At 38.2% G+C, this 22,848-nt stretch overlaps 1 protein-coding gene across 2 annotated transcripts in view; it reads left to right on the top strand.

The window, feature by feature from the left end:
- The window catches only part of PTPRK (protein tyrosine phosphatase receptor type K), a 561,831-nt gene that overhangs the window by 272,426 nt on the left and 266,557 nt on the right, over window positions 1-22,848 (top strand). For both annotated transcript variants that reach the window (XM_033867699.2, XM_033867698.2), the window contains exons 4-5: window positions 18,979-19,060; window positions 21,577-21,692. In XM_033867699.2, the coding sequence (XP_033723590.1) occupies window positions 18,979-19,060; window positions 21,577-21,692 (198 nt within the window). The remainder of the gene's footprint in view (window positions 1-18,978; window positions 19,061-21,576; window positions 21,693-22,848) is intronic.

Genomic DNA, 22,848 nt, shown 5'->3' with positions numbered 1-22,848 from the left:
TACTTCAATTTATTTCTGATACATATTTAAAGGCATTTCGAATATAGTATTATGCTCAGTCTGTCTGCCTGTCTTGGAATTGAGTATTCTAAAGAATGAAGGGAGTTGGACACGTTATACTGTGGTCTCTAGTCTCAGCTGGCTTCACCATAGTAGGCCTCCAATTGAGACAAAAAAGGTTTCATGTAAGGGTAGTTTAGTGATGCTGGTGTAGGATTGTTTAAAATGTTTTTTGTCTTAGAGATTAAGAATGGGTAAGGTAGTGGGTGTGTTACTGCCGTACTAAAGAGGTAAGAGAGGAGCTTCAAGATGGCGGAAGAGTAAGAAGTGGAGATCACCTTCCTCCCCACAAATACATCAGAAATACATCTACATGTGGAACAACTCCTACAGAACACCTACTGAACGCTGGCAGAAGACCTCAGACCTCCCACAAGGCAAGAAACTCCCCCACGTACCTGGATAGGGCAAAAGAAAAAAAAAAACAGAGACAAAAGAATAGGGACGGGACCTGCACCTCTGGGAGGGACCTGTGAAGGAGGAAAGGTTTCCACACACTAGGAAGCCCCTTCGCGGGTGGCAGAGGGGGGAAGCTTCGGAGCCACGGAGGAGAGCACAGCAACAGGGGTGCAGAGGGCAAAGTGGAGAGATTCCCGCACAAAGGATCGGTGCTGATCAGCACTCACCAGCCTGAGAGGCTTGTCTGCTCACCCGCCAGGACGTGTTGGGGCTGGGAGCTGAGGCTCGGGCTTCGGAGGTCAGATCCCAGGAAGAGGACTGGGGTTGGCTGCATGAAACCAGCCTGAAGGGGGCTAGTGCACCACAGCTAGCCATGAGGGAGTCCGGGAAAAAGTCTGGAGCTGCCTAAGAGGCAAAAGACTACTGTTGCAGGGTGCACGAGGAGAAGTGATTCAGAGCCACCAGCGAAACGAGCTCCAGAGACGGGCGCGAGCTGCCGCTATCAGCATGGACCCCAGAGATGGGCATGAAACACTAAGGCTTCTGCTGAAGACATCAAGAAGCCTGTGCAAGCACAGGTCACTATCCACACCTCCCCGCCTGGGACTTTGTGCAGCTCGCCACTGCCAGGGTCCCGTGATCCAGGGACAACTTCCCTGGGAGAACACACGGCACGCCTCAGGCTGATGCAACATCATGCCAGTCTCTGGCACCGCAGGCTCGCCCTGCACTCCATACCCCTCCCTGCCCTCGGGCTGAGTGAGCCAGAGTCCCCTAATCAGCTGCTCCTTTAACCCTGTCCTGTCTGAGTGAAGAACATACGCCCTCAGGTGACCTACACGCAAAGGCAGGGCCAAATGCAAAGCTGAACCCCAAGAGCTGTGCGAACAAAGAAGAGAAAGGGAAATCTCTCCCAGCAGCCTCAGGAGCAGCGGATTTTGTCTCCACAATCAACTTGATGAACCCTGCATCTCTGGAATACCTGAATAGACAATGAATCATCCCAAATTGAGGTGGTGGACTTTGGAAGCAATGATAGATATATTTCTTTCCTTTTACTCTTTTTCTGAGTGTGTATGTGTATGCTTCTGTGTGTGATTTTGTCTGTATAGTTTTGCTTTTACCTTTTGTCCTAGCATTCTGTCTGTACTTTTTTTTTTTTTTCCTTAGTATAAGTTTTAGAACTTGTTATCATTGGTGGTTTTCTTTGTTTTGGTTGCTCTCTTCTTTTTCTTTTTCATTACTTAAAACTTTTGTTTTAATTTTAATAATTATTTTTTATTTTTTACTTTAATAACTTTATTTTAGTTTAGTTTTTCTTTCTTTCTTTCTTTTTTTCTCCCTTTTATTCTGAGCCGTGTGGATGAAAGGGTCTTGGTACTCCAGCTGGGTATCAGGCCTGTGCCTCTGAGGTGGGAGAGCCAAGTTCAGGATATTGGCCCACCAGAGACCTCCCTGTTCCACATAATATCAAATGGTGAAAGCTCTCCCAGAAATCTCCATCTCAACGCCAAGACCCAGCTCCACTCAACAACCAGCAAAATACATGCTGGACACCCTATGCCAAACAACTAGAAAGACAGGAAAACAACCCCACCCATTAGCAGAGAGGCTGCCTAAAATCATAATAGGCCACAGACACCCCAAAACACACCACCGGACACGGACCTGCCCACCAGGAAGACAAGATCCAGCCTCATCCACCAGAACACAGGCACTAGTCCCTTCCACCATGAAGCCTACACAACCGATTGAACCAACCTTAGACACTGGGGGCAGACAGCAAAAACAACGGGAACTGTGAACCTGCAGGCTTAGAAAAGGAGACCCCAAACACAGTAAGTTAAGCAAAATGTGAAGACAGAGAGTCACACAGCAGATGAAGGAGCAGGGCAAAAACCCACCAGACCAAACAAATGAAGAGGAAATAGGCAGTCTACCTGAAAAAGAATTCAGAATAATGATAGTAAAGATGATCCAAAATCTTGGAAGTATAATGGAGAAAATACAAAAAAGTTTAACAAGGACCGAGAAGAATAAAGAGCAAGTGAACAATGATGAACAACACAATAAATGAAATGAAAAATTCTCTAGAAGGAATCAATAGCAGAATAACTGAGGCAGAAGAATGGATAAGTGACTTGTTACATAAAATAGTGGAAATAACTACTGCAGAGCAGAATAAAGAAAAAAGAATGAAAAGAATTGAGGACAGTCTCAGAGTCCTCTGGGGCAACATTAAACACACGAACATTCGAACTATAGGGATCCCAGAAGAAGAAGAGAAAAAGAAAGGGACTGAGAAAATATTTGAAGAGATTATAGTTGAAAACTTCCCTAATATGGGAAAGGAAACAGTTAATCAAGTCCAGGAAGCACAGAGAGTCGCATACAGGATAAATACAAGGAGAAACATACCAAGGCACATAGTAATCAAACTATCAAAAATTAAATACAAAGAAAAATTATTAAAAGCAGCGAGGGAAGAACAACAAATAACATACAAGGGAATCCCCATAAGGTTAACAGCTGATCTTTCAGCAGAAACTCTGCAATCCAGAAGGGAGTGACAGGACATATTTAAAGTGATGAAAGGGAAAAAACTATAACCCAGATTACTCTGCCCAGCAAGGATATCATTCAGATTTGATGGCGAAATTAAAACCGTTACAGACAAGCAAAAGCTAAGAGAATTCAGCACCACCAAACCAGCTTTACAACAAATGCAAAAGGAACTTCTCTAGGTAGGTACAATAAGAGAAGGAAAAGACCTACAATAACAAACCCAAAACAATTAAGAAAATGGTAATATGAACATACATTTTGATAATTACGTTAAATATAAATGGATTAAATGCTCCAACCAAAAGACATAGACTGGCTGAATGGATACAAAAACAAGACCCGTATATATGCTGTCTACAAGAGGCCCACTTCAGACCTAGGGACACACGCAGACTGAAAGTGAGGGGATGGAAAAAAATATTGCATGCAAATGGAAATCAAAAGAAAGCTGGAGTAGCAATTCTCATATCAGACAAAATAAACTTTAAAAGAAAGAGTATTACAAGAGACAAAGAAGGACACTACATAATGATCAAGGGGTCAATCCAAGAAGAAGATACAACAATGGGAAATATTTAGGTACCCAACATAGGAGCACCTCAATACATAAGGCACATACTAACAGCCATAAAAGGGAAAATCAACAGTAACACAATCATAGTAGGGGACTTTAACACCCCACTTTCACCAATGGACAGGTCATCCAAAATGAAAATAATTAAGGAAACACAAGCATTAAATGATACATTAAACAAGATGGACCTAATCGATATTTTTAGGACATTCCATGCAAAAACAACAGAATACACTTTCTTCTCCAGTGCTCATGGAACATTCACCAGGATAGATCATAAATTGGGTCAAAAGTCAAGCCTTGGTAAATTTAAGAAAATTGAAATTGTATCTGGTATCTTTTCTGACCACAACACTGTGAGACTAGACATCAATTACAGGAAAAAATCTGTAAAAAATACAAACACATGGAGGATAAACAACACACTACTTAATAACCAAGAGATCACTCAAGAAATCAAAGAGGAAATCAAAAAATACCTAGAAACAAATGACAATGAAAACACAATGACCCAAAATCTATGGGATGCAGTAAAAGCCGTTTTAAGAAGGAAGTTTATATCAGTACAATCCTACCATAAGAAACAAGAAACATCTCAAATAAACAACCTAACCTTGCACCTAAAGCAATTAGAGAAAGAAGAACAAAAAAGCCCCAAAGTTAGCAAAAGGAAAGAAATTATAAAGATCAGATCAGAAATAAATGAAAAAGAAATGAAGGAAACAATAGCAAAGATCAATAAAACTAAAAGCTGGTTCTTTGAGCCCGTAAACAAAACTGATAAACCATTAGCCAGACTCATCAAGAAAAAAAGGGAAAAGACTCAAATCAATAGAATTAGAAATGAAAAAGGAGAAATAACCACTGACACTGCAGAAATACAAAGGATCATGAGAGATTACTACGAGCATCTTTATGCTGATAAAACGGACAACCTGGAAGAAATGGACAAATACTTAGAAAAGCACAACCTTCCAAGACTGAACCAGGAAGAAATAGAAATTATAAACAGACCAGTCACAGCACTGAAATTGAAATTGTGATTAAAAACCTTGCAACAAACAAAAGCCCTGGACCAGATGGTTCCACAGGTGAATTCTATCAAACATTTAGAGAAGAGCTAACACCTATCCTTCTCAAACTCTTCCAAAATATAGCAGAGGGAGGAACACTCCCAAACTCTTTCTACGAGGTCACCATCACCCTGATACCAAAAGCAGACAGCGATGTCACAAAGAAAGAAAACTACAGGCCAATATCACTGATGAACATAGTTGCCAAAATCCTCAACAAAATACTAGCAAACAGAATCCAACAGCACATTAAAAGAATCATACACCATGATCAAGTGGGGTATATCCCAGGAATGCAAGGATCCTTCAATACAGGCAAATCAATCAATGTGATACACTGCATTAACAAATTGAAGAATGAAAACCATATGATCATCTCAATAGATGCAGAAAAAGCTTTTGACAAAATTCAACACCGATTTATGATAAAAACCCTCCAGAGAGTAAGCATAGAGGTAACTTACCTCAACATAATAAAGGCCATATGTGACAATCCCACAACCAACATCGTCCCCAGTGGTGAAAAACGTAGACCATTTCCACTTATATCAGGAGCAAGACAAGGTTGCCCACTCTCACCACTATTATTCAACATTGTTTTGGAAGTTTTAGCCGCAGCAATCAGAGAAGAAAAAGAAATAAAAGGAATCCAAAACAGAAAAGAAGAAGTAAAGCTGTCACTGTTTGCAGATGACATGATATATACATAGAGAATCCTAAAGATGCCACCAGAAAACTACTAGAGCTAATCAATGAATTTGGTAAAGTTGCAGGATACAAAATTAATGCACAGAAATCTCTTGCATTCCTATACACTAATGATGAAAAATATGAAAGAGAAGTTAAGGAAACACTCCCATTTACCATTGCAACAAAAATAATAAAATATCTAGGAATAAACCTACCTAAGGAGAAAAAAGACCTGTGTGCAGAAAACTATAGGACACTGATGAAAGGAATTAAAGGTGATACAAACACATGGAGAGATACACCACGTTCTTGGATTGGAAGAATCAACATTGTGAAAATGACTATACTACCCAAAGCAATCTACAGATTCAATGCAATCCCTGTCAAACTACCACTGGCATTTTTCACAGATCTAGAACAAAAAATTTCACAATATGTATGGAAACACAAAAGACCCCGAATAGCCAAAGCGATCTTGAGAAGGAAAAATGGAGCTGGAGGAATCAGGCTCGCTGACTTCAGACTATACTACAAAGCTAAAGTAATCAAGACAGTATGGTACTGGCACAAAAACAGAAATATAGATCAATGGAAAAGGTTAGAAAGCCCAGAGATAAACCCATGCACATATGGTCACCTTATTTTTGATAAAGGTGGCAAGAATATACATTGGAGAAAAGACAGGCTCTTCAATATGTGGTGCTGGGAAAACTGGACAGCTACATGTAAAAGAATGAAATTAGAGCATTCCCTAACACCATACACAAAAATAAACTCAAATTGGATTAAAGACCTGAGTGTAAGGACAGACATTATAAAACTCTTAGAGGAAAACATAAGCAGAACACTCTGTGACATGAATCACAGCAAGATCTTTTTTGACTCACCTCCTAGAGAAATAGAAATAAAAACAAAAATAAACAAATGGCACCTAATGAAACTTAAAAGCTTTTGCATGACAAAGGAGACCATAAACAAGAAGGAAAGACACCCCTCAGAATGAGAGAAAATATTTGCAAATGAAGCAACTGACAAAGGATTAATTTCCAAAATTTACATGCAGTTCATGCAGCTCAATATCAAAGAAACAAACAACTGAATTCAAAGATGGTCAGAAGACCTTAATAGACATTTCTCCAAAGACGATATACAGATTGCCAACAAACACATCAAAGAATGCTCAACATCATTAATCATTAGAGAAATGCAAATCAAAACTACAATGGGATATTACCTCACACCAGTCAGAATGGCCATCATCAAAAAACCTACAAAGAATAAATGCTCGAGAGGGTGTGGAGAAAAGGGAACCCTCTTGCACTGTTGGTGGGAATCTCCTCTATGGAGAACAGTATCGAGGTTCCTTAAAAAATTAAAAATAGACCTACTATACGACCCAGGAATCCCACTACTGGGCATATACTCTGAGAAAACCATAATTCAAAGAGTCATGTACCACAATGTTCATTGAAGCTCTGTTTACAATAGCCAGGACATGGAAGCAACCTAAGTGTCCATTGACAGATGATTTGACAAAGAAGATGTAGCACATATATACAGTGGAATATTAGTCAGCCATGGAAAGAAATGAAATTGAGTTATTTGTAGTGAGGTGGATGGACCTATAGTCTGTCATACAGAGTGAAGTAAGTTAGAAAGAGAAAAACAAATACTGTGTGCTAACACATATATATATGGAATCTAGAAAAAAAAAGGTCATGAAGAACCTAGGGGCAGGATGGGAATAAAGATGCAGACCTACTAGAGAATGGACTTGAGGACACGGGGAGGAGGAAGGGTGAGCTGGCACAAAGTGAGAGAGTGGCATGTACATATATACTATACCAAATGTAAAACTGATAGCTAGTGGGAAGCAGCCACATATCCCAGGGAGATTGGCTTGGTGCTTTGTGACCACCCAGAGGGGTGGGATAGGGCGGTTGGGAGGGAGGGAGATGCAAGAGGGAAGAGACATGGGGATATATGTATATGTATGGCTGATTCAGTTTTTTATAAAGCACCAGCTAACACACCAGTGTAAAGCAATTTTACTCCAATAAAGCTGTTTAAAAACATAAATAAATAAATTGGTAAGAGTTGTTTCCTCATGGTCTCCGGCATCATTGCCACCTGAAGCTGCCCTCTTGCCTTTTTTCTCAAAGGCTGTGGTCTTAGGGCAGTGCCCATTATATCAGTCACTGGAGAAGGGTAGGGAAGAGAGGAAATGGTTAACATTTATGGAGAACCTTCCAAATTGTGTATAATCTCTTTTAATCCTCACAATGGCTCCATCAGGTCAGCACAGGGATTTGAGTTGACGTCTGTGACTCGGAGTTGAGGCTCTGCCTGATGCTGGTGTGCTCTTTTCTGTGTTTTGCGTGTGTCTCTGTGTGTGTCTCCATTATCATAAAAAACATATTAAAACCTTCTTTTTTAAATTAATTAATTTATGGCTGTGTTGGGTATTTGCTGCTGCGCACGCGGTTTCTCTAGTTGAGGCAAGCGGGCTGCTCATCCTTGTGGTGTGTGGGCTTCTCATTGTGGTGGCTTGTCTTGTGGAGCACGGGCTCTAGGTGTGCTGGCTTCAGTAGTTGTGGCACACGGGCTCAGTAGTTGTGGCTCGTGGACTCAGCGTAGGCTCAGTAGTTGTGGCACACGTGCTTAGTAGCTCCGCAGCATGTGGGATCTTCCCAGAGCAGGGCTCGAACCCATGTCCCCTGCATTGGCAAGTGGACTCAACCACTGCGCCACCAGGGAAGTCCCTCAAAACCTTTTTGAGAAAGCAGTGTATGTCTTCCTCCTCCCCAAAGGCATCTTAATAATATAGACAACATGCAAAGAACACAAAAATTCCTCTTGCATTTATTTTGTAAGTATTATTTATTCTTGTTTCAAGTTTTAAGTTTATCTGTTTTCAGAGATGGAGTTTGGGTGTCTCTTAGCCATATAATGGAGTCATGTGTTTTTTATACGTATGAATCTACATCAATATCTTCAAATTAAAAGGACCATTGACAATTTTTTACAAGTGTGTGTTTAAGGAATGAAAATTAAATAACTAATGGACTATTAATATGAACGGAAACATTCTGGCTTAAGCTCTAAAATGATTATTATTAGTTCCTTTATTTAGATCTTCTAGATACTTTTGGTGATTACATTAGAGATAGCCTGGGCTAATTTGAAGCATAGGAATGTACTATGCTTGCTTATTCGTTTTAGCGTGGAGCTTTATCAGACAGCCTTCTTTGGGCTTTTATTTTATACAGTCTACTCTGGTGTGAAATCTCTTAGGTTTTATTTTCTCCTTTTGATCTGTGGTCCTGCATTTTTTACTTTTGCCTGGACACTGGAATGTGCTTTCAGTGATGTTCTATTTTTTATCAGGCAAACACAATACCACTCTGGAAAGGGTTGCAGTTTCTTTTGATGCAAGTGCGGTCTTGTTATACCTGCTGTTGTCATCCATGTTAGGTAATGTAGCAGTCCCTCTCATCACTTAGGCAATTTAAACCTCAGGATATTTTTGTAACATTGACATTTTATTCAAGAATACGTGTCTCCACTATACACAGAATTTGCATTCAAAAATCTACTTAGGTCACTATTATATTAGTATAATTGTGTGTGGAAAGATAGGACTGTGCGTGCGTACGTGTGTGTGCTTCTGCTGCATGGTAGGCCTTGTAACTATACAAAAAACCTGTATGTATTCAGGTAACAGTGTAGGTTTTAGAATCTCTGGAACCCTCGTTACTCTCTGCAGACTGCACGGTCCTAATGTTAAGTCGTGACAGGACTAGTCCTCCTAAGAAACCGATCATATATATATATATATATATATATATATATATATACACACACACAGATACATACATATATATATATATATATATTTTTTTTTTTTTTTTTTGCGGTACCCGGGCCTCTCACTGTTGTGGCCTCTCCCGTTGCGGAGCACAGGCTCCGGACGCGCAGGCTCAGCGGCCATGGCTCTTGGGCCCAGCTGCTCCGCGGCATGTGGGATCTTCCCGGACCGGGGCACGAACCCGTGTCCCCTGCATCGGCAGGCGTACTCTCAACCACTGTGCCACCAGGGAAGCCCAGAAACTGATCATATTTAATCTCAGGACATCTTAAGGAAAATGACTGATTTTGAGTTTTTACATATCTGTAAGTCATAGAGGTGCTAAGGATAGCTAAAATCTGAAATATGAAAGGGTTTTAGATGAAGAATCAATTTCTGCTATATGTCTTAACTGCCTTCCATATTTAGTACACATTATAATTAGAATCCTCTAATTACTCTCGCAAGCAGCTTTAAAGCTAAAGAGTATACCAGTATTTCTTTTGCTTACGTATTTTTTCTAGGTACCTTTTGCAGGTGCAGGCATTTATCTTTTTCAGGAGCTAAATAAACAAGCAAGCAAGCAGTAGGCAAGGGCTGTTAACAATGCATTTGTTTCAGAAAGTCCCCAGGCCTTTACTAAAGACATTTTCACGTGTTAGACTCTTAGAAACCAACTATTACATAACTCAGTAGGCAAGCCAGCCTGGCATGTAGGGGTCTAACAGGGAGAAGCTCCTTTTCTATAATACTTTCAGCAAATCTTTATTGAGAAAGCAGAACCCCAGACTGACAGTGCCTGTGAGAGAAGCTACAGTGGGTGACAGTGACGGCTAGCTGTACGCTGGACTTCTGGTATCACCTGCCAGTTATGTGTATATTAATTTTTAAGTATGAACAGAAATAGAATATTTTCACACTTGAAAAGAAACTGGATTCTATATTTTGAAGTTTCCACATAGGTATTTGACTTACTCAGTTTAAGATCTTCTGGGGCCTGTAAGCAGAAATTTATTCCTCACAGCATTATTTAACTATTCAAGGGAAGTGATTAATGTTTTCGTGATTTCTAAATTAGCTTGGGAAAATTATCTGAAACTTTCTCAAGGGAGAGTCATTTTATTATGTCAACAAAATTTTATGAGTTAGGTAAAAGTGAATTAAATACCTTATCCCATAATTCCCCTGAAAGCAAAACTATTAGGTAGAATTAACTGATGCACTGTTGTTTTCTGTAACATGTTGGAACTCTTTCCGAGCCCCAGTTTTCAACAGGATTCTTGTGGTTCACTGATGCTGTGGGGGATAAACAGGTCACTGCCCTCAATGAGCTTATATTTCAGTAGTAAAGATAAACCTTGAAAATTTATTGAGACAATTAATTATGTTATAATCATCATGCTCTGTTTGTGGCTCTAGACTGAGGACACTTCTTCCCAAACAGTCTCTAAAAAGGCAGATATTAATACCTTGCAACTTAGGATCAATTTAATGGATGGGAAACACCCTTGCCCCTTTGAATTCTTTCAGCCATGCCATCACTCTCATGATTGCCTTCCTCTGGATCCCAAGTCATTTTCTTCTATTCATCCTGAACTTTAGTACTGGTGTCAGACTTGCTTTCTTCATTCCCAAGGCCCACCATTATCCTGATGGCTTTGGTATATTTGTGGAAAGTCCCTAGGTAGTTCCTTCACCTCCTTATCTCCAAAAATCACCTACCTTTTTTTTTTTTTTTTTTGCTGTACGCGGGCCTCTCACTGTTGTGGTCTCTCCCGTTGTGGAGCACAGGCTCCGGACGCACAGGCTCAGCGGCCATGGCTCATGGGCCCAGCCGCCTCGCTGCACGTGGGATCTTTCCAGACCGGGGCACGAACCCGTGTCCCTTGCATCGGCAGGCAGGCTCTCAACTACTGCGCCACCAGGGAAGCCCACCTGCCTTTTTTAACCTGCTGCTCTTATTATACAGATCTTATAATATCTCACAAGTGTTCTAGCTTTACATGTAAGCATCTCACCTTCTGACCATAACATAAATTAATCTCTTTCTACTTGATTAATTTCACTGAGATCATCCATCAGCCTCATGGGGAGCATCCGTTGATCTAACCATCTGTCTTTTGCTAATTCATCAATTTGCTCATTGTATCAAAATTTGATTTCTTTGTAATCTCTTTTTGGTCACATTTTCTATTTCCATAAACTCCTTGATTCCTTTTTTTCTGTCTACTTTTTATGAACTTAAAATCAAGGAAATTCTATTTTAAATAGAATCACGCTCCATGGTAGATCAGGATCACTAGAAAAACACAGTCGCTAACTTCAGATGGGCCCACAATACTCCTGGAGATCCTATCACATTTTTCTTTTCAATTCCTTTTCTCTTCTTCTGTCCATTCTACTCCATTCATTTCTCTCCAAACTCCAACCACTCGTCCTTCCCACTAGCCCATCCTTTGTAGCTGAGAAAACTGAGGCCATACAGGAGAAACTCCCTTATCTACCAATCCTACAAATCCTACTCATATCTTCATTCATCCTTTCCTTATGTTATGAAAGAAGTAGAGCCCCTCCTCTGACCTGTGATTTGGATCCAGTGCTATCCTATCTCACATTAACAGTTATTTCTCTCATGTACACTCAAACATTCCCTTCAAATTGAATCATCCTCATCAACTTCAAAACATCTAAGTGTTTTTCGTCCTAAAAATGATAATAAAAAGTTGAACGCTTCCCTTGACCCCGTATCTTCTTCCATCCTTGGTTAGATTTCTCCACCGATTCAGGCATACTTCCTGTAGGAGGGTTACAAACATCTCCACTCCTCTGCTCTCTTCATTATTATCTAATATGGTTTCCATTTCTGTTACTTCATATGATGGTACTTTATTTGGTCACTCTTAATCACAGTGTTACATATAAGGAGTGGTTTTGTTCCAGCTTTACTGAGATATAATTGACATATAACATTATGTAAGTTTAAGGTGTACAATGTGCTGATTTGATACAAGTATGTATTGCAGAATGATTACCACTATAGCATTAGCTAACACCACCCTGTCACATAATTACCATTTCTTTTTTGTCGTGGGAACATTTAAGATTCACTCTCTTAGCAACTTTCAAGTATGTAATACAGTAGTTTTAAACACAATCACTATGCTATACATTAGATCCGCAGAAATTATTCATCTTATAACCAGAAATTTGTGTTCTCTGGTATGACATCATTTATATGTGGAATCAAAAAAAAAAAACTCAAAGAAACAGAAGCTAGAATGTTGGATACTAGGGTCTGGGGTTTGGGAGAAGTGGGGATATGTTGTTTGCAGTGTACCAACTTCTAGTTATAAGATATATATGAGGGTATTTTTAATCTCCATCTTACTTAGTGTTTGATCGGCATTTGGTCCTGACATCTCTTCTCCTTCAGATACTCTTTTATTGGCTTTTATGATACCATGTACCTCCATTTCCCTTTTTTATCTCTACACACTTTATTTTTTCTCAGTTTCCTCTGTCTTTTTGTAGGTTTATCTTCCTTTATCCTATCAGGGTGAAAAGTATGGCAAAAAGAGAGAAGGTGGCTTGGGATGGATCCTTGAGAATCCAATGTTTAGAGTTTACATGAGATAAAGAGAAGTCAATTATATTTAATGATGCTAACATACTTATGTTCATGTATATTATACATTGTGTGTGTGTATATATCTATGTATAATTTGTTATTGTTGTTGTTCAGCTAGCATCTATTGAATGTCTGCTATGTCCCAGGTAGTAAGAATAAGCTTTGAGGACACAAAGTTGGGTCAAGCACAGCTCCTACTTTGAGGCCTCACATTGACATCAGAGCACTGATATGGATGGACCTGCAGCTTTAGTAATGTTGGTTAAGATGACTATTTTATTCAGGTGACTATTTTATTACAGATGGCTGTTTTATTCATTATCCAAATTTGGACCAGAACATATAGAAATAAACCTATTTCTATTCTGTAGGTTTTCATTTTGTTACATTTATTCTTTGAAGGCAAATGTGTAATTTACTTTGAACTTTACATTAACAATATTCAGTGTTTAAAACTTCAAATCACAGAAAACATATTTGAGGAGGTTTATGGGAATGAAATACCAGTTTATTCTAAGGTTTTAAAAATTTTTTTTGATTTTCCAAATTCAGGGCAGAGAGTTAAGTTTTTGAAAAGGGAGGAGGGAATGGGAAGAAATTTCATTTTAGTACATGTGTCCTTTATGGATATTTTCTTCCCATGATGGCAGTGGTGCCCATTAACCTAGAATGCTTACCGTGTGCCAGGAGCTGTGCTAAATGGTTCACGTGTGTTATCTCATTTAATTCCCCCTTAACCCTGAGGTGGATACTAATAGTTTCTTTTTACAGAAAAGGAAACTTAGGTTTAGACTGTACATCAGTTAAAGTTACATAAGTAACTTTACGTATGTTTTTCTATAAGTTAAAGTTAACATTTAAAGAATGTGAACTCAACGTATATCTGACTTTGGAGCCTACACTTTTAACACTGTGATATATTGAAAGAAAATTAAGTGCAAGTTTTTATTTCAGATTTTTCTCATATCCATAATGTCTTGTCTTACGTGGCATTCCATATATCATTTAATCATTTCACATATACCATTCAATCTTCACAACAAACCTGAGTTATGGGCAAGGCCAGTATTGCCCATCTGAGGCTCTGAAGACATGGTTAAATTAGTTGCCTGGGTTACATGTGATAGCAAACCAGCAACCAGAGCCCAGGCTCCTTACTTTGAGTTCAGCTTTCCATTGTATGAGGTACTTCTGCATTAATTCAGTTTGCCAAAAGATAAAGTTGTTCTTGTTCTTTAGGGTTCGCCTCCTCCCTTCCTTTAATTTGACTTGACTTCACTTATTTAGTTAGTAATCCAAGAATGTTGCTAGAGTAGCAAAAATTTGATTAGAATCATCACCTTCAGTATTTTAGGTAACAGAGTAGAGTGGAAACAGCATGAAAAGCAGAGCCCTTTCATTCTGTTCTCAGGCTGGCCTCCTGGATGGGTTCAAGTTGACATCTGGTATGGCTTCCCTTGCTGTCTTCTCCTGGGAAGCCCTAGTTTTCTATTTGACACCGAGCATTAGCTCTGACCTGAGCATTAGCCCAAGCAAGTTTTGCATAATTAAGCTATTGAGATTGGTTTTCCCTGAGTGGACAGAAGAGACTTACAAGGTGAGGGCTCTGATAAAGTGATAAAGCTGATTAGATACTTAGCAGTAAAGGAATCTGATCTTAGAAATTTCCTCTTGCTCTAGTTAATGAGGCAGAGACAACACTTAGGGAAAATGAGTCACTAAAAAGAGAAACTTTTTTTTTTCTTTACTAAAGAACCAATTCTTTCACTCCCTTTTAAATCAAGGCCTAAATTTATTGTCCAGAATAAAGCTCAATTTAAATGAACAAATAAGAAACTTTTCCTCAGGGGTGTAGTAAACATGTTTAAACTTACCACCTACCAAGTAAAACAATTCGAGAAAGTAAAACTAAGATAAGCATAGAATTAAAATAATTTAATTAATGCTGACTGTAACAAACCTGAAATAATTAACTGATTAATTATTCAGCTGTGTGGTCTATTCATAAGACTGTATTTTTTCCAAAAATAATTTTCTCATTTTTTCTTTCTATACTTTCCCTTTCCTTGAACTACCATTCGAGCAAGTAAAACTTGTTTTCCTGGAATATACTTATACAAATGTCCTATATTAACAATGTTCATAATCTTACCTTTTGGTTTATTTAGCACTTTTACAGATGCTACCGTTTAATCCTCACAAAACTTTGTAATGAAAGCTGCATTATCTCCATATTATGGGGTTGGGACTTGGCTCTTAAAGGTTATGTGATTTGCTCAAGAATTTGTAAATAGGAGAGTTGTGTGTCAAATACAAATTTTCTCACCCCCAAGAAAGTGGCCTGTACCACAATTGCTCCAAGTTATACATTATTGAAAGTCTCCACTTCCCTCCTCTATTTCTTGCTAAACCTTCGTTCCAATATTTAGAAAGTGACCTGACAGTTGTTATCATATCAAATACCTTCCCATGAAATGCAAATGATATGTATACACACACTCACACATACACACACTCACACATACACACACATATATTTCTGTCTTTATAGGTTAGCCCTCCTTTCATCATGAAATATTTGTCTTCCCCCAAAAACCTCATTCTCCTACTTCTCAGCTTTAACTTATTCCAGGGAAATTAATAGTCATAAAGGGCAAACTTGAAGTAGAAAAGAACTAACACAGGAGGTAGCTTATGATGGGAGTGATTGGAGGGGAGGTGAACCATCCACCCAGCCTGCTGTGTCCCATTGTCATTGGCTTTGGGGTGGATGTAGATATGGTATGAGAATGGGAAGGATGTAATGCTGATTGATGATACTGCTGTTTAGTCAATAGAATATCTAATTAGTTTGCTATTTAAAATAACACTTTAAAAATTTAACATATTAGACTTTTAAAGGAAATTTAAAGTCTATTTAAATTAAACATTCTACTGTATTTGTTTCTTGGTCTTGAGAGGAAGTGTAGTGAAGTTGATGGAAGATTAGATCCTGGAGGTTGACTTGGGTCCATCCCTGACTCTACGACTTGTTAGCTGTTAGACTTTGGTGCAGTCACTTAACTTTCTTTAAATTGAGGATAAAAATAATAACTACCTCATATGATTGTAGTGAAGATGTAATGAATTTGTGTGTGTGCAGAGAGAGAGAGAGAGAGAAAGAGAGGAGGGAAACAACAGCAGATGTGAGCATGAATGAGCATGCTCAGTTAGAACAGTCTCTTGAGTATAGTAAGAGCTCAGTAAAAACAATCAAACTTATCCCCCTCCACTTTAGTAAAACTGTGTCAGAAATTACCAGAGAACCTTTAATGGCTAACTTTAATTGATACTTTTTTAGTTTTCCTTGACCTCTCTCCTACAGCTCATGTTTTTTGCTGTAGTCTGCATCTGTTTTATTCAGACTCTTAAATTTCTAGTTTGTTGTTCTATTTTTACACAGTTACAGCAAGCTTCATTGTTTTCACTTTCTCCCATAGAGGCCCTAAATCTGTGCTGAGCTAGAACCACAGCCTGTTTCCAGAATTGGCAAATAGTCCCATGGGAAAGAAGATCCTGGGATCACACTCGAGAGATCCTGTCCTCCTAAAATTTGTGCTCATCTAGATGCCATTGTTTATGCAGATATCTGATGTTTTAAAATTATGGTCATTGTAATTTATCTGGCCTTTTCTAATCCTTTTGGTGGGAGTGTTGACCTGCCTGACTGGGGGGAGTGCCTTCCTCCACCCTTCTGTCTGAATCGTACTTTGTTGGCCTTACTTCTGCTGGCTGTCTTCTTGCCTTCCATTTCATGGTTTGCTGCTTTTTATCTTCTATGCCGTCTTACTCACCAATCCCTGTAACTTTCAAATCTATAGCTTACTCACTGCCATGATGATGACTTCCAAATCTATAGCTTTATTTTAAACCCATCTCTTCTCTTTGAGATATATCTGTCTAGTTATCTCCTAAGCATTTACCCCATGTGTATCCTAGGCTAATGGAATCTGAAATGTCTGAAATGTACTTAGTTATCTTCTCCCTCAAATTTGTATCTTTTTCTGTATCACGTGTTCTGGCTAGGGATCCTGATAGTGTTGGGTCATGGGGTAGGCTGCCCCAAAATGTGCCTCAACGGTATACTGATTATTTTCAATTAGTTTCTTAAGAAATGGCCAGTGCAAGAGGGACACTCTGACCCTTCTTTCTGTCTTTCTGAAAACAGGAAATAAATCTCTCATGTGAAAGGTGTACCCCCTGCATCTGGAGGTAGAAGAACACCCTTATCACTCTTATCTCTTAGCAGAGATAGAGAATGCGGAGCTGAAAAGTCTGTGTAAACAAACCTTGCTACTTCACTAATTTACTACCCCAGGTCCAAACTCTGTTTAGGTTCTTCACTAATTGAGCACCCAAAACTATTTCCTGTCACTTCCTCACAAATTTATTGTTTCTTTGTCTAAAAAGCATAAAAGCTACCTGCTTTGGCCACTTCTTAGGTCCCATTTCTATGAGACCTGTGGGAAGTTTCCTCCTTCTTGACAACAGACAATAGCATTATCTACCTAAGGGCCCAGGCCAGGAATGAGAATTTTCCTACTATTTCTAAACAACTAATGAATCAATAATTTCTATTTTGTCTGTTTCCTTAGTATTATTTCTTTTATCTCTCCTTTTTCTTCTCATCTTTCTGTGTTCACTGTTACTAGCATATTATTTGTCTGTTTCTAGTCTTACCTTCTTTGGGGCCATCCTCCACCTTTTAGCCAAATATATTTATTTTTATTTTTTTAAATTTATTTATTTATTCATTTATTTTTGGCTGTGTTCGGTCTTCGTTGCTGCACGGGCTCTCTCCAGTTGCGGCGAGTGGGGGCCACTCTTCATTGCAGTGCGCGGGCTTCTCATTGCAGTGGCTTCTCTTGTTGCGGAGCACAGGCTCTAGGCGCACGGGCTTCAATAGTTGTGGCACGTGGGCTCAGTAGTTGTGGCTCGCGCGCTCTAGAGCGCAGGCTCAGTAGTTGTGGCACACAAGCTTAGTTGCTCCACGGCATGTGGGATCTTCCCAGACCAGGGATCGAACCCATGTCCCCTGCATTGGCAGGCAGATTCTTAACCACTGCGCCACCAGGGAAGTCCTGAGCCAAATATATTTGTAATACACCATTTGATTATATTTTATTCCTACTTTAAATATCAATTTCCAATATGTTTCCTAAAACGTTTTACAAAACAGTCCAAAGATAACCTATGTCTCTCCATGAATAAAGGAGCCCATAGTCAAATAAAATGTTGAAATGTGGCATGCTTAATCCGTTTTCTCTTGAAGAGTCACAGCACACGTTACTAAGGGAAAGTCTTTACGAAGTTCTGTGATTGACTGTAACAACAAAATTCTAAAACATTAGCTTATATCTGAACATTGATTTTTAAAAATATATTTATTAAAATATTTATTAATAATATATATATTTAATATATATATTTTTTAATTGATTAATCATTGACAGGATATACTCCTGACTTCACTCCCATGGTATTCAAAGTCTTCCATGCCTACTTCTCTAATTTCATCTCTTCCCTCTTGAGTCTTTGTAGCTATACAGATTACATTCATTTGGTTTCCCAAACACAGAGTTCTGTTCTATTCCATTGTATATGGTTCCTTTTGCCTGGAGTAACACTAATCTATCTGATGACCTCTGTCTTTGAAAATTCAGCTATTTAAAAGCTTAGATCAGTTGATGTCTTTGCTGGTTAGCATACTGCTTGGCACATTTGTAGGTGCTCAATATATGTTAAATAAATAACAAAAATGGAAAAAGTCAATAAGGGAAAATTTAGAGATATGAGATTTGCTATATCTGCCTATTCATTCTGCCTGTATATTGCCCATTCAGGAAATCTACAACACTTAATAATAGTTGCTTAAGAAATTTAGTGAGAACTGCTTGACCTCAATAATTTAATTGCTCTTCAAAAAAATGTTGTTTACCTGTACAAGGTTTAGGAAATTACTCACATTATAAGATGAAATTTTAATTCTTATTGGACGAAAATTAAATTTTAATTTTCATAAGTGTGTTATAGCTATTTTTCTTTCACTGTGAAAATTCCTTAAAAATGATTGTTGTAAGTGTTTTCTATTTCTTCCTGACAGGTAATATTTGAAGCTGAAGTCTCAGGAGGAAGAAGTGGTTATATTGCCATTGATGACATCCAAGTCCTGAGTTATCCTTGTGGTAGGTTGTGATTAAGAACTGTATTTTTCTATATCCTTTCAACACTTGTCTTATATTGGTAGTGACTATTGATTATCACTTGGTCATTGCTCTCTCTTTTGTTGTTGTTACTCCTAGCCTTTTGTTCAGTTTTAAAAGAACACTGAAATATTTCTAGAGTTTTTGAATCAAATATTTTTCAGACTTGTACTACACATGTTAAAGGATTCTTTTAATTAATTACTGTTCAAAAGAAAACCACAGTCCCAAAATGGCGTCACTCATGCTAAAAGTTCATAATACAAAACCTAGATTTATACCTGATCCAACTGCAGTTTCAGTTTCTTCCAGAAATGTTATCTTAATTGACTAGTCTGGATTTCATGGTCAAGCACCAGTAGGATAATCTGTCCTGTGATCCGTCTCCATCTCCCAGAGGAAGAAGAGGTGATCTGAATCATAAAACCCTTGCTGTTCCTTTTCTTCCTCAAAGAAGATGTCCTGGCCTAAAAATAATTACTTCTTTTCTTTTTGCTAGTAGCTCCCTTGCCCCACTCTTCTTCTCATAAAAACCTTCCATTTTGTACAACCCCTTTGATCTGTCTTATAGTTAATAGTTGGGATGCTGCCTGATTCATGAATCCCCTAATAAAGCCTGTTAGATCTTCAGTTTATTTAGTTGACATTATTTTTGACAGAAAAAATTAAAAATGTAAATGAAACTCTAGGTAGGACTCGTTCCATCTTTTGGTATTATTAAATTGCCTAGGAAAGCAAAGAATAACAAATCAGTTCAGTGAAAAGAAAATAAGAAGAAGCCTCACCAACTTATGTGATCTGCTAAGTTGAAAGTTGGGGTGAAATGAAGAAAATGAATTAACTCATCTTATTCCAAACTTAAGACTAAGTTTTTAATGTCATAATAAATTTCTGGCTAATTCATATTAAACAACAAAACAATAGAAAGCACACAAAACAAGAAACTCAATTTGTTAACACATAGTTTGGTATGTCCTTAGATGCACATTGATTGGTCTTCAGATGGGGTAACTACTTTTGTGTTTATATCACATACTCTGAAAGGCAATTACTGCATGCATTCAGTAGAGCCAGGCATAAAATGGTTGGTATAAATTCAGACTTAAGCTATATCTCCCAACAGCAGTGGTTTATAGGGCCCATGAATTCTAGATGATCTGTTCAGTAACCCTCCTGGTGGAAATTCTCTAATACTTTGTAAGCAGCATGCACAGGGGGCACCGTACCAGGGGCCAAGGCTCCTGCTCCTGCTAACTGGTTGTCAAACCCTAGTGTGCCTCAGAATCACCAACTGGATGTGGCAAATCACACATTGCTTGGCCCCTCACCGGGTTCTGATTGTTCCCAGCTGATACTAATGCTGATCGTCTTGAGTTCACAATTTGAGAACCACTGTTCTAGCTTGTGTTCTAGTGCAAGCATTCCTTTTTCTGAAGCACCTACTGAGGTGAGGCACTGGAGAAGGATGTAGCAGGCAAAGGTGAAATGATTTATTACATGTGGTGTATTCTAAGAAAAAGGAGAAATTATCTCACTCAAAGTTCAAGCTGGTTTACTAAACTCCTTCAATCCATTCATATATGAGAACGGTGTTTCCATCTACTGTTCATTTACACTTCTTGAAAGAAGATATTAAAGAAGGGCTTTCATGAGTAAACAAGTTAAAAAATACAGAAATTGAGCACAACAGTAGTTTCATTGTGATGAAACTATGATCCTTCATGCACTATCTTCACTCACTGAGGCTTAGCTTTTCCCGTTTATGTTTTCTTTCAGTTGAAAACCTGAATAAGCTTCAGTTTTAAAAGGTAATTATAGAGAATGCTTGTTTGACAGTCATGTAACTCATGTATATTTTGATGGCAGTCATCACTTTTTTGTTGGTCTAATATTTCTTTTGGGTAACTTTCTTAGGACTATGAAGGAATAGGAGGTGGATTTAACAACAGTTAAGCTAATACTCTGAGAGGAAGAAAAACAGTCCCTTACCTTGTTCTTTGAAGTACTAGAGGATTATAGTTATTGAAATTTCTTTAGAAAAGAAAAGAAAGATGTAACTGCTTAAATTGTAACTTAATAGTTCAACAGCCATGTATATGTCAATTTTTGAGCTGTCATTCTGTGTTTTTCTTATAGTTTTCTATTACGCTCTGCTTTGTGCCTATTTGATCTCTTTTGTTTGCTTTGACTTGTAACTATTATTATCACCCGTATGCAACGTGCTACAGGGGTCCTCCAGCAGTAATCGTTGGGTGCTCACTCTGTATAGAATTGCTCTAGCAATTATGGGACGATACGTAATAAAGCTATTTAAAAAAGAGAACTTAGTGTGAGAGAGGCAACAGTGTCTTTCAGCACAGAGAAAACTGAAATTTTCGTCCATACCACATTAGTCTTGGCCAAAGGTAAAAGTATGAACAACATTATTCTGTTGGGAAAAAGTAACACGGCATGTTTTCTTCATGTGGAAAAAAGTAAGTTTTTTCTTGTCTTCACAGATAAATCTCCTCATTTCCTCCGTCTGGGGGACGTAGAGGTCAATGCAGGGCAGAATGCTACATTTCAGTGTATCGCTACAGGGAGAGACGCTGTACATAACAAGTTATGGCTGCAGGTAAGGCCGCATTGGCAGCTGAACTAAAGGGTACACTTGATTTTTAAAAAATCACATATTCTTTTTCCCTGTATATGTGTGTGTGGGGGTGGGGGGTGGAATATGTGTGTGACAGGTTGTCTTTTGTGTAGGTTTGATTTAATTCGCTGCAGATTCATTTCAGATATTTCCATTTTTGGAATGGAAATGTATAGTTAATAAGTATTTGGGTGAGTTACTCATTAACTCCTTAGAGAATCATAATTCTCTAATGTTATGTCCAAACTGTAAAAACAATTTTTCTAGATCCATTCAAAATAGGAAAAAAATGAAAAATGTCTCATTTAACATTTTGAAAACAACTTACAAGAGCATAGTACTTAAGCAGGAACTGTCATACTCTGATAAAGTTTTCAAAAGTATTTTAAGAAACCTTTGGGAGTATTTCTGGAAATGTGAATTGGAAGAGAGCCAACTAAAATTGTTTTTCAGGATTTTTGTGTATAAGGGTTAATCACAGATCTGAGGACAAGATATTTGCCTTGCACATAAATCCGCAAAAAATGTGTATTTAATGAATTGCAGTTTAGCATACATGTTGGGGAAATGTAAATGGTGCATACAAAGAGCTTTAAAAGAATCTGTGAGAAAACAGTGACTAAGGAATGTGCCATATCCTCAGAGAATATCTGTCAATCCTAGGACAGAGGTGGGTGGGGAGGTGGGAGGAGCTAAGAGCAACTAAAGCCTTGAGGCTGGACCTAGGGCAGAATATTTGAAGCTAGAATGTAAGAAATAATATTCTCTGAGCACCTTTATTATTATTATTATTTAATTCTGTTTGCATCAGAATGAGGAAAGGGATTTAATTAGTTAGAATTTTAAATTCCTGAGAATGCCAATAGAGACCAAAAAGTAAAATCATTAGCTTAGTTTCTTGAACATAGACATCAGGCTTTATTTTATGATATCTTTAGAGAGAGAAAATTAGTGTCAAGGATCATCATTAGGTTTCAGGAAGTTGCGATCATAATTATAATCAATGATTATTGAAATCATACGCGTATAATGCCTGATATTGTACTGGGTGTTATAAATGTGTTTTTTCATTCAATTCCCACATCCAATCAGATGTTATAACAGATGTATTTCATATAAATCTAATTATAGCTACTTT

The sequence above is a fragment of the Tursiops truncatus genome, chromosome 12 (genome assembly GCF_011762595.2).
Source record: "Tursiops truncatus isolate mTurTru1 chromosome 12, mTurTru1.mat.Y, whole genome shotgun sequence".
NCBI classification, from domain to species: Eukaryota; Metazoa; Chordata; class Mammalia; order Artiodactyla; family Delphinidae; genus Tursiops; species Tursiops truncatus.
Note: the sequence above shows the minus strand (reverse complement) of the source record. Positions and strands in the feature narration are given on the sequence as shown.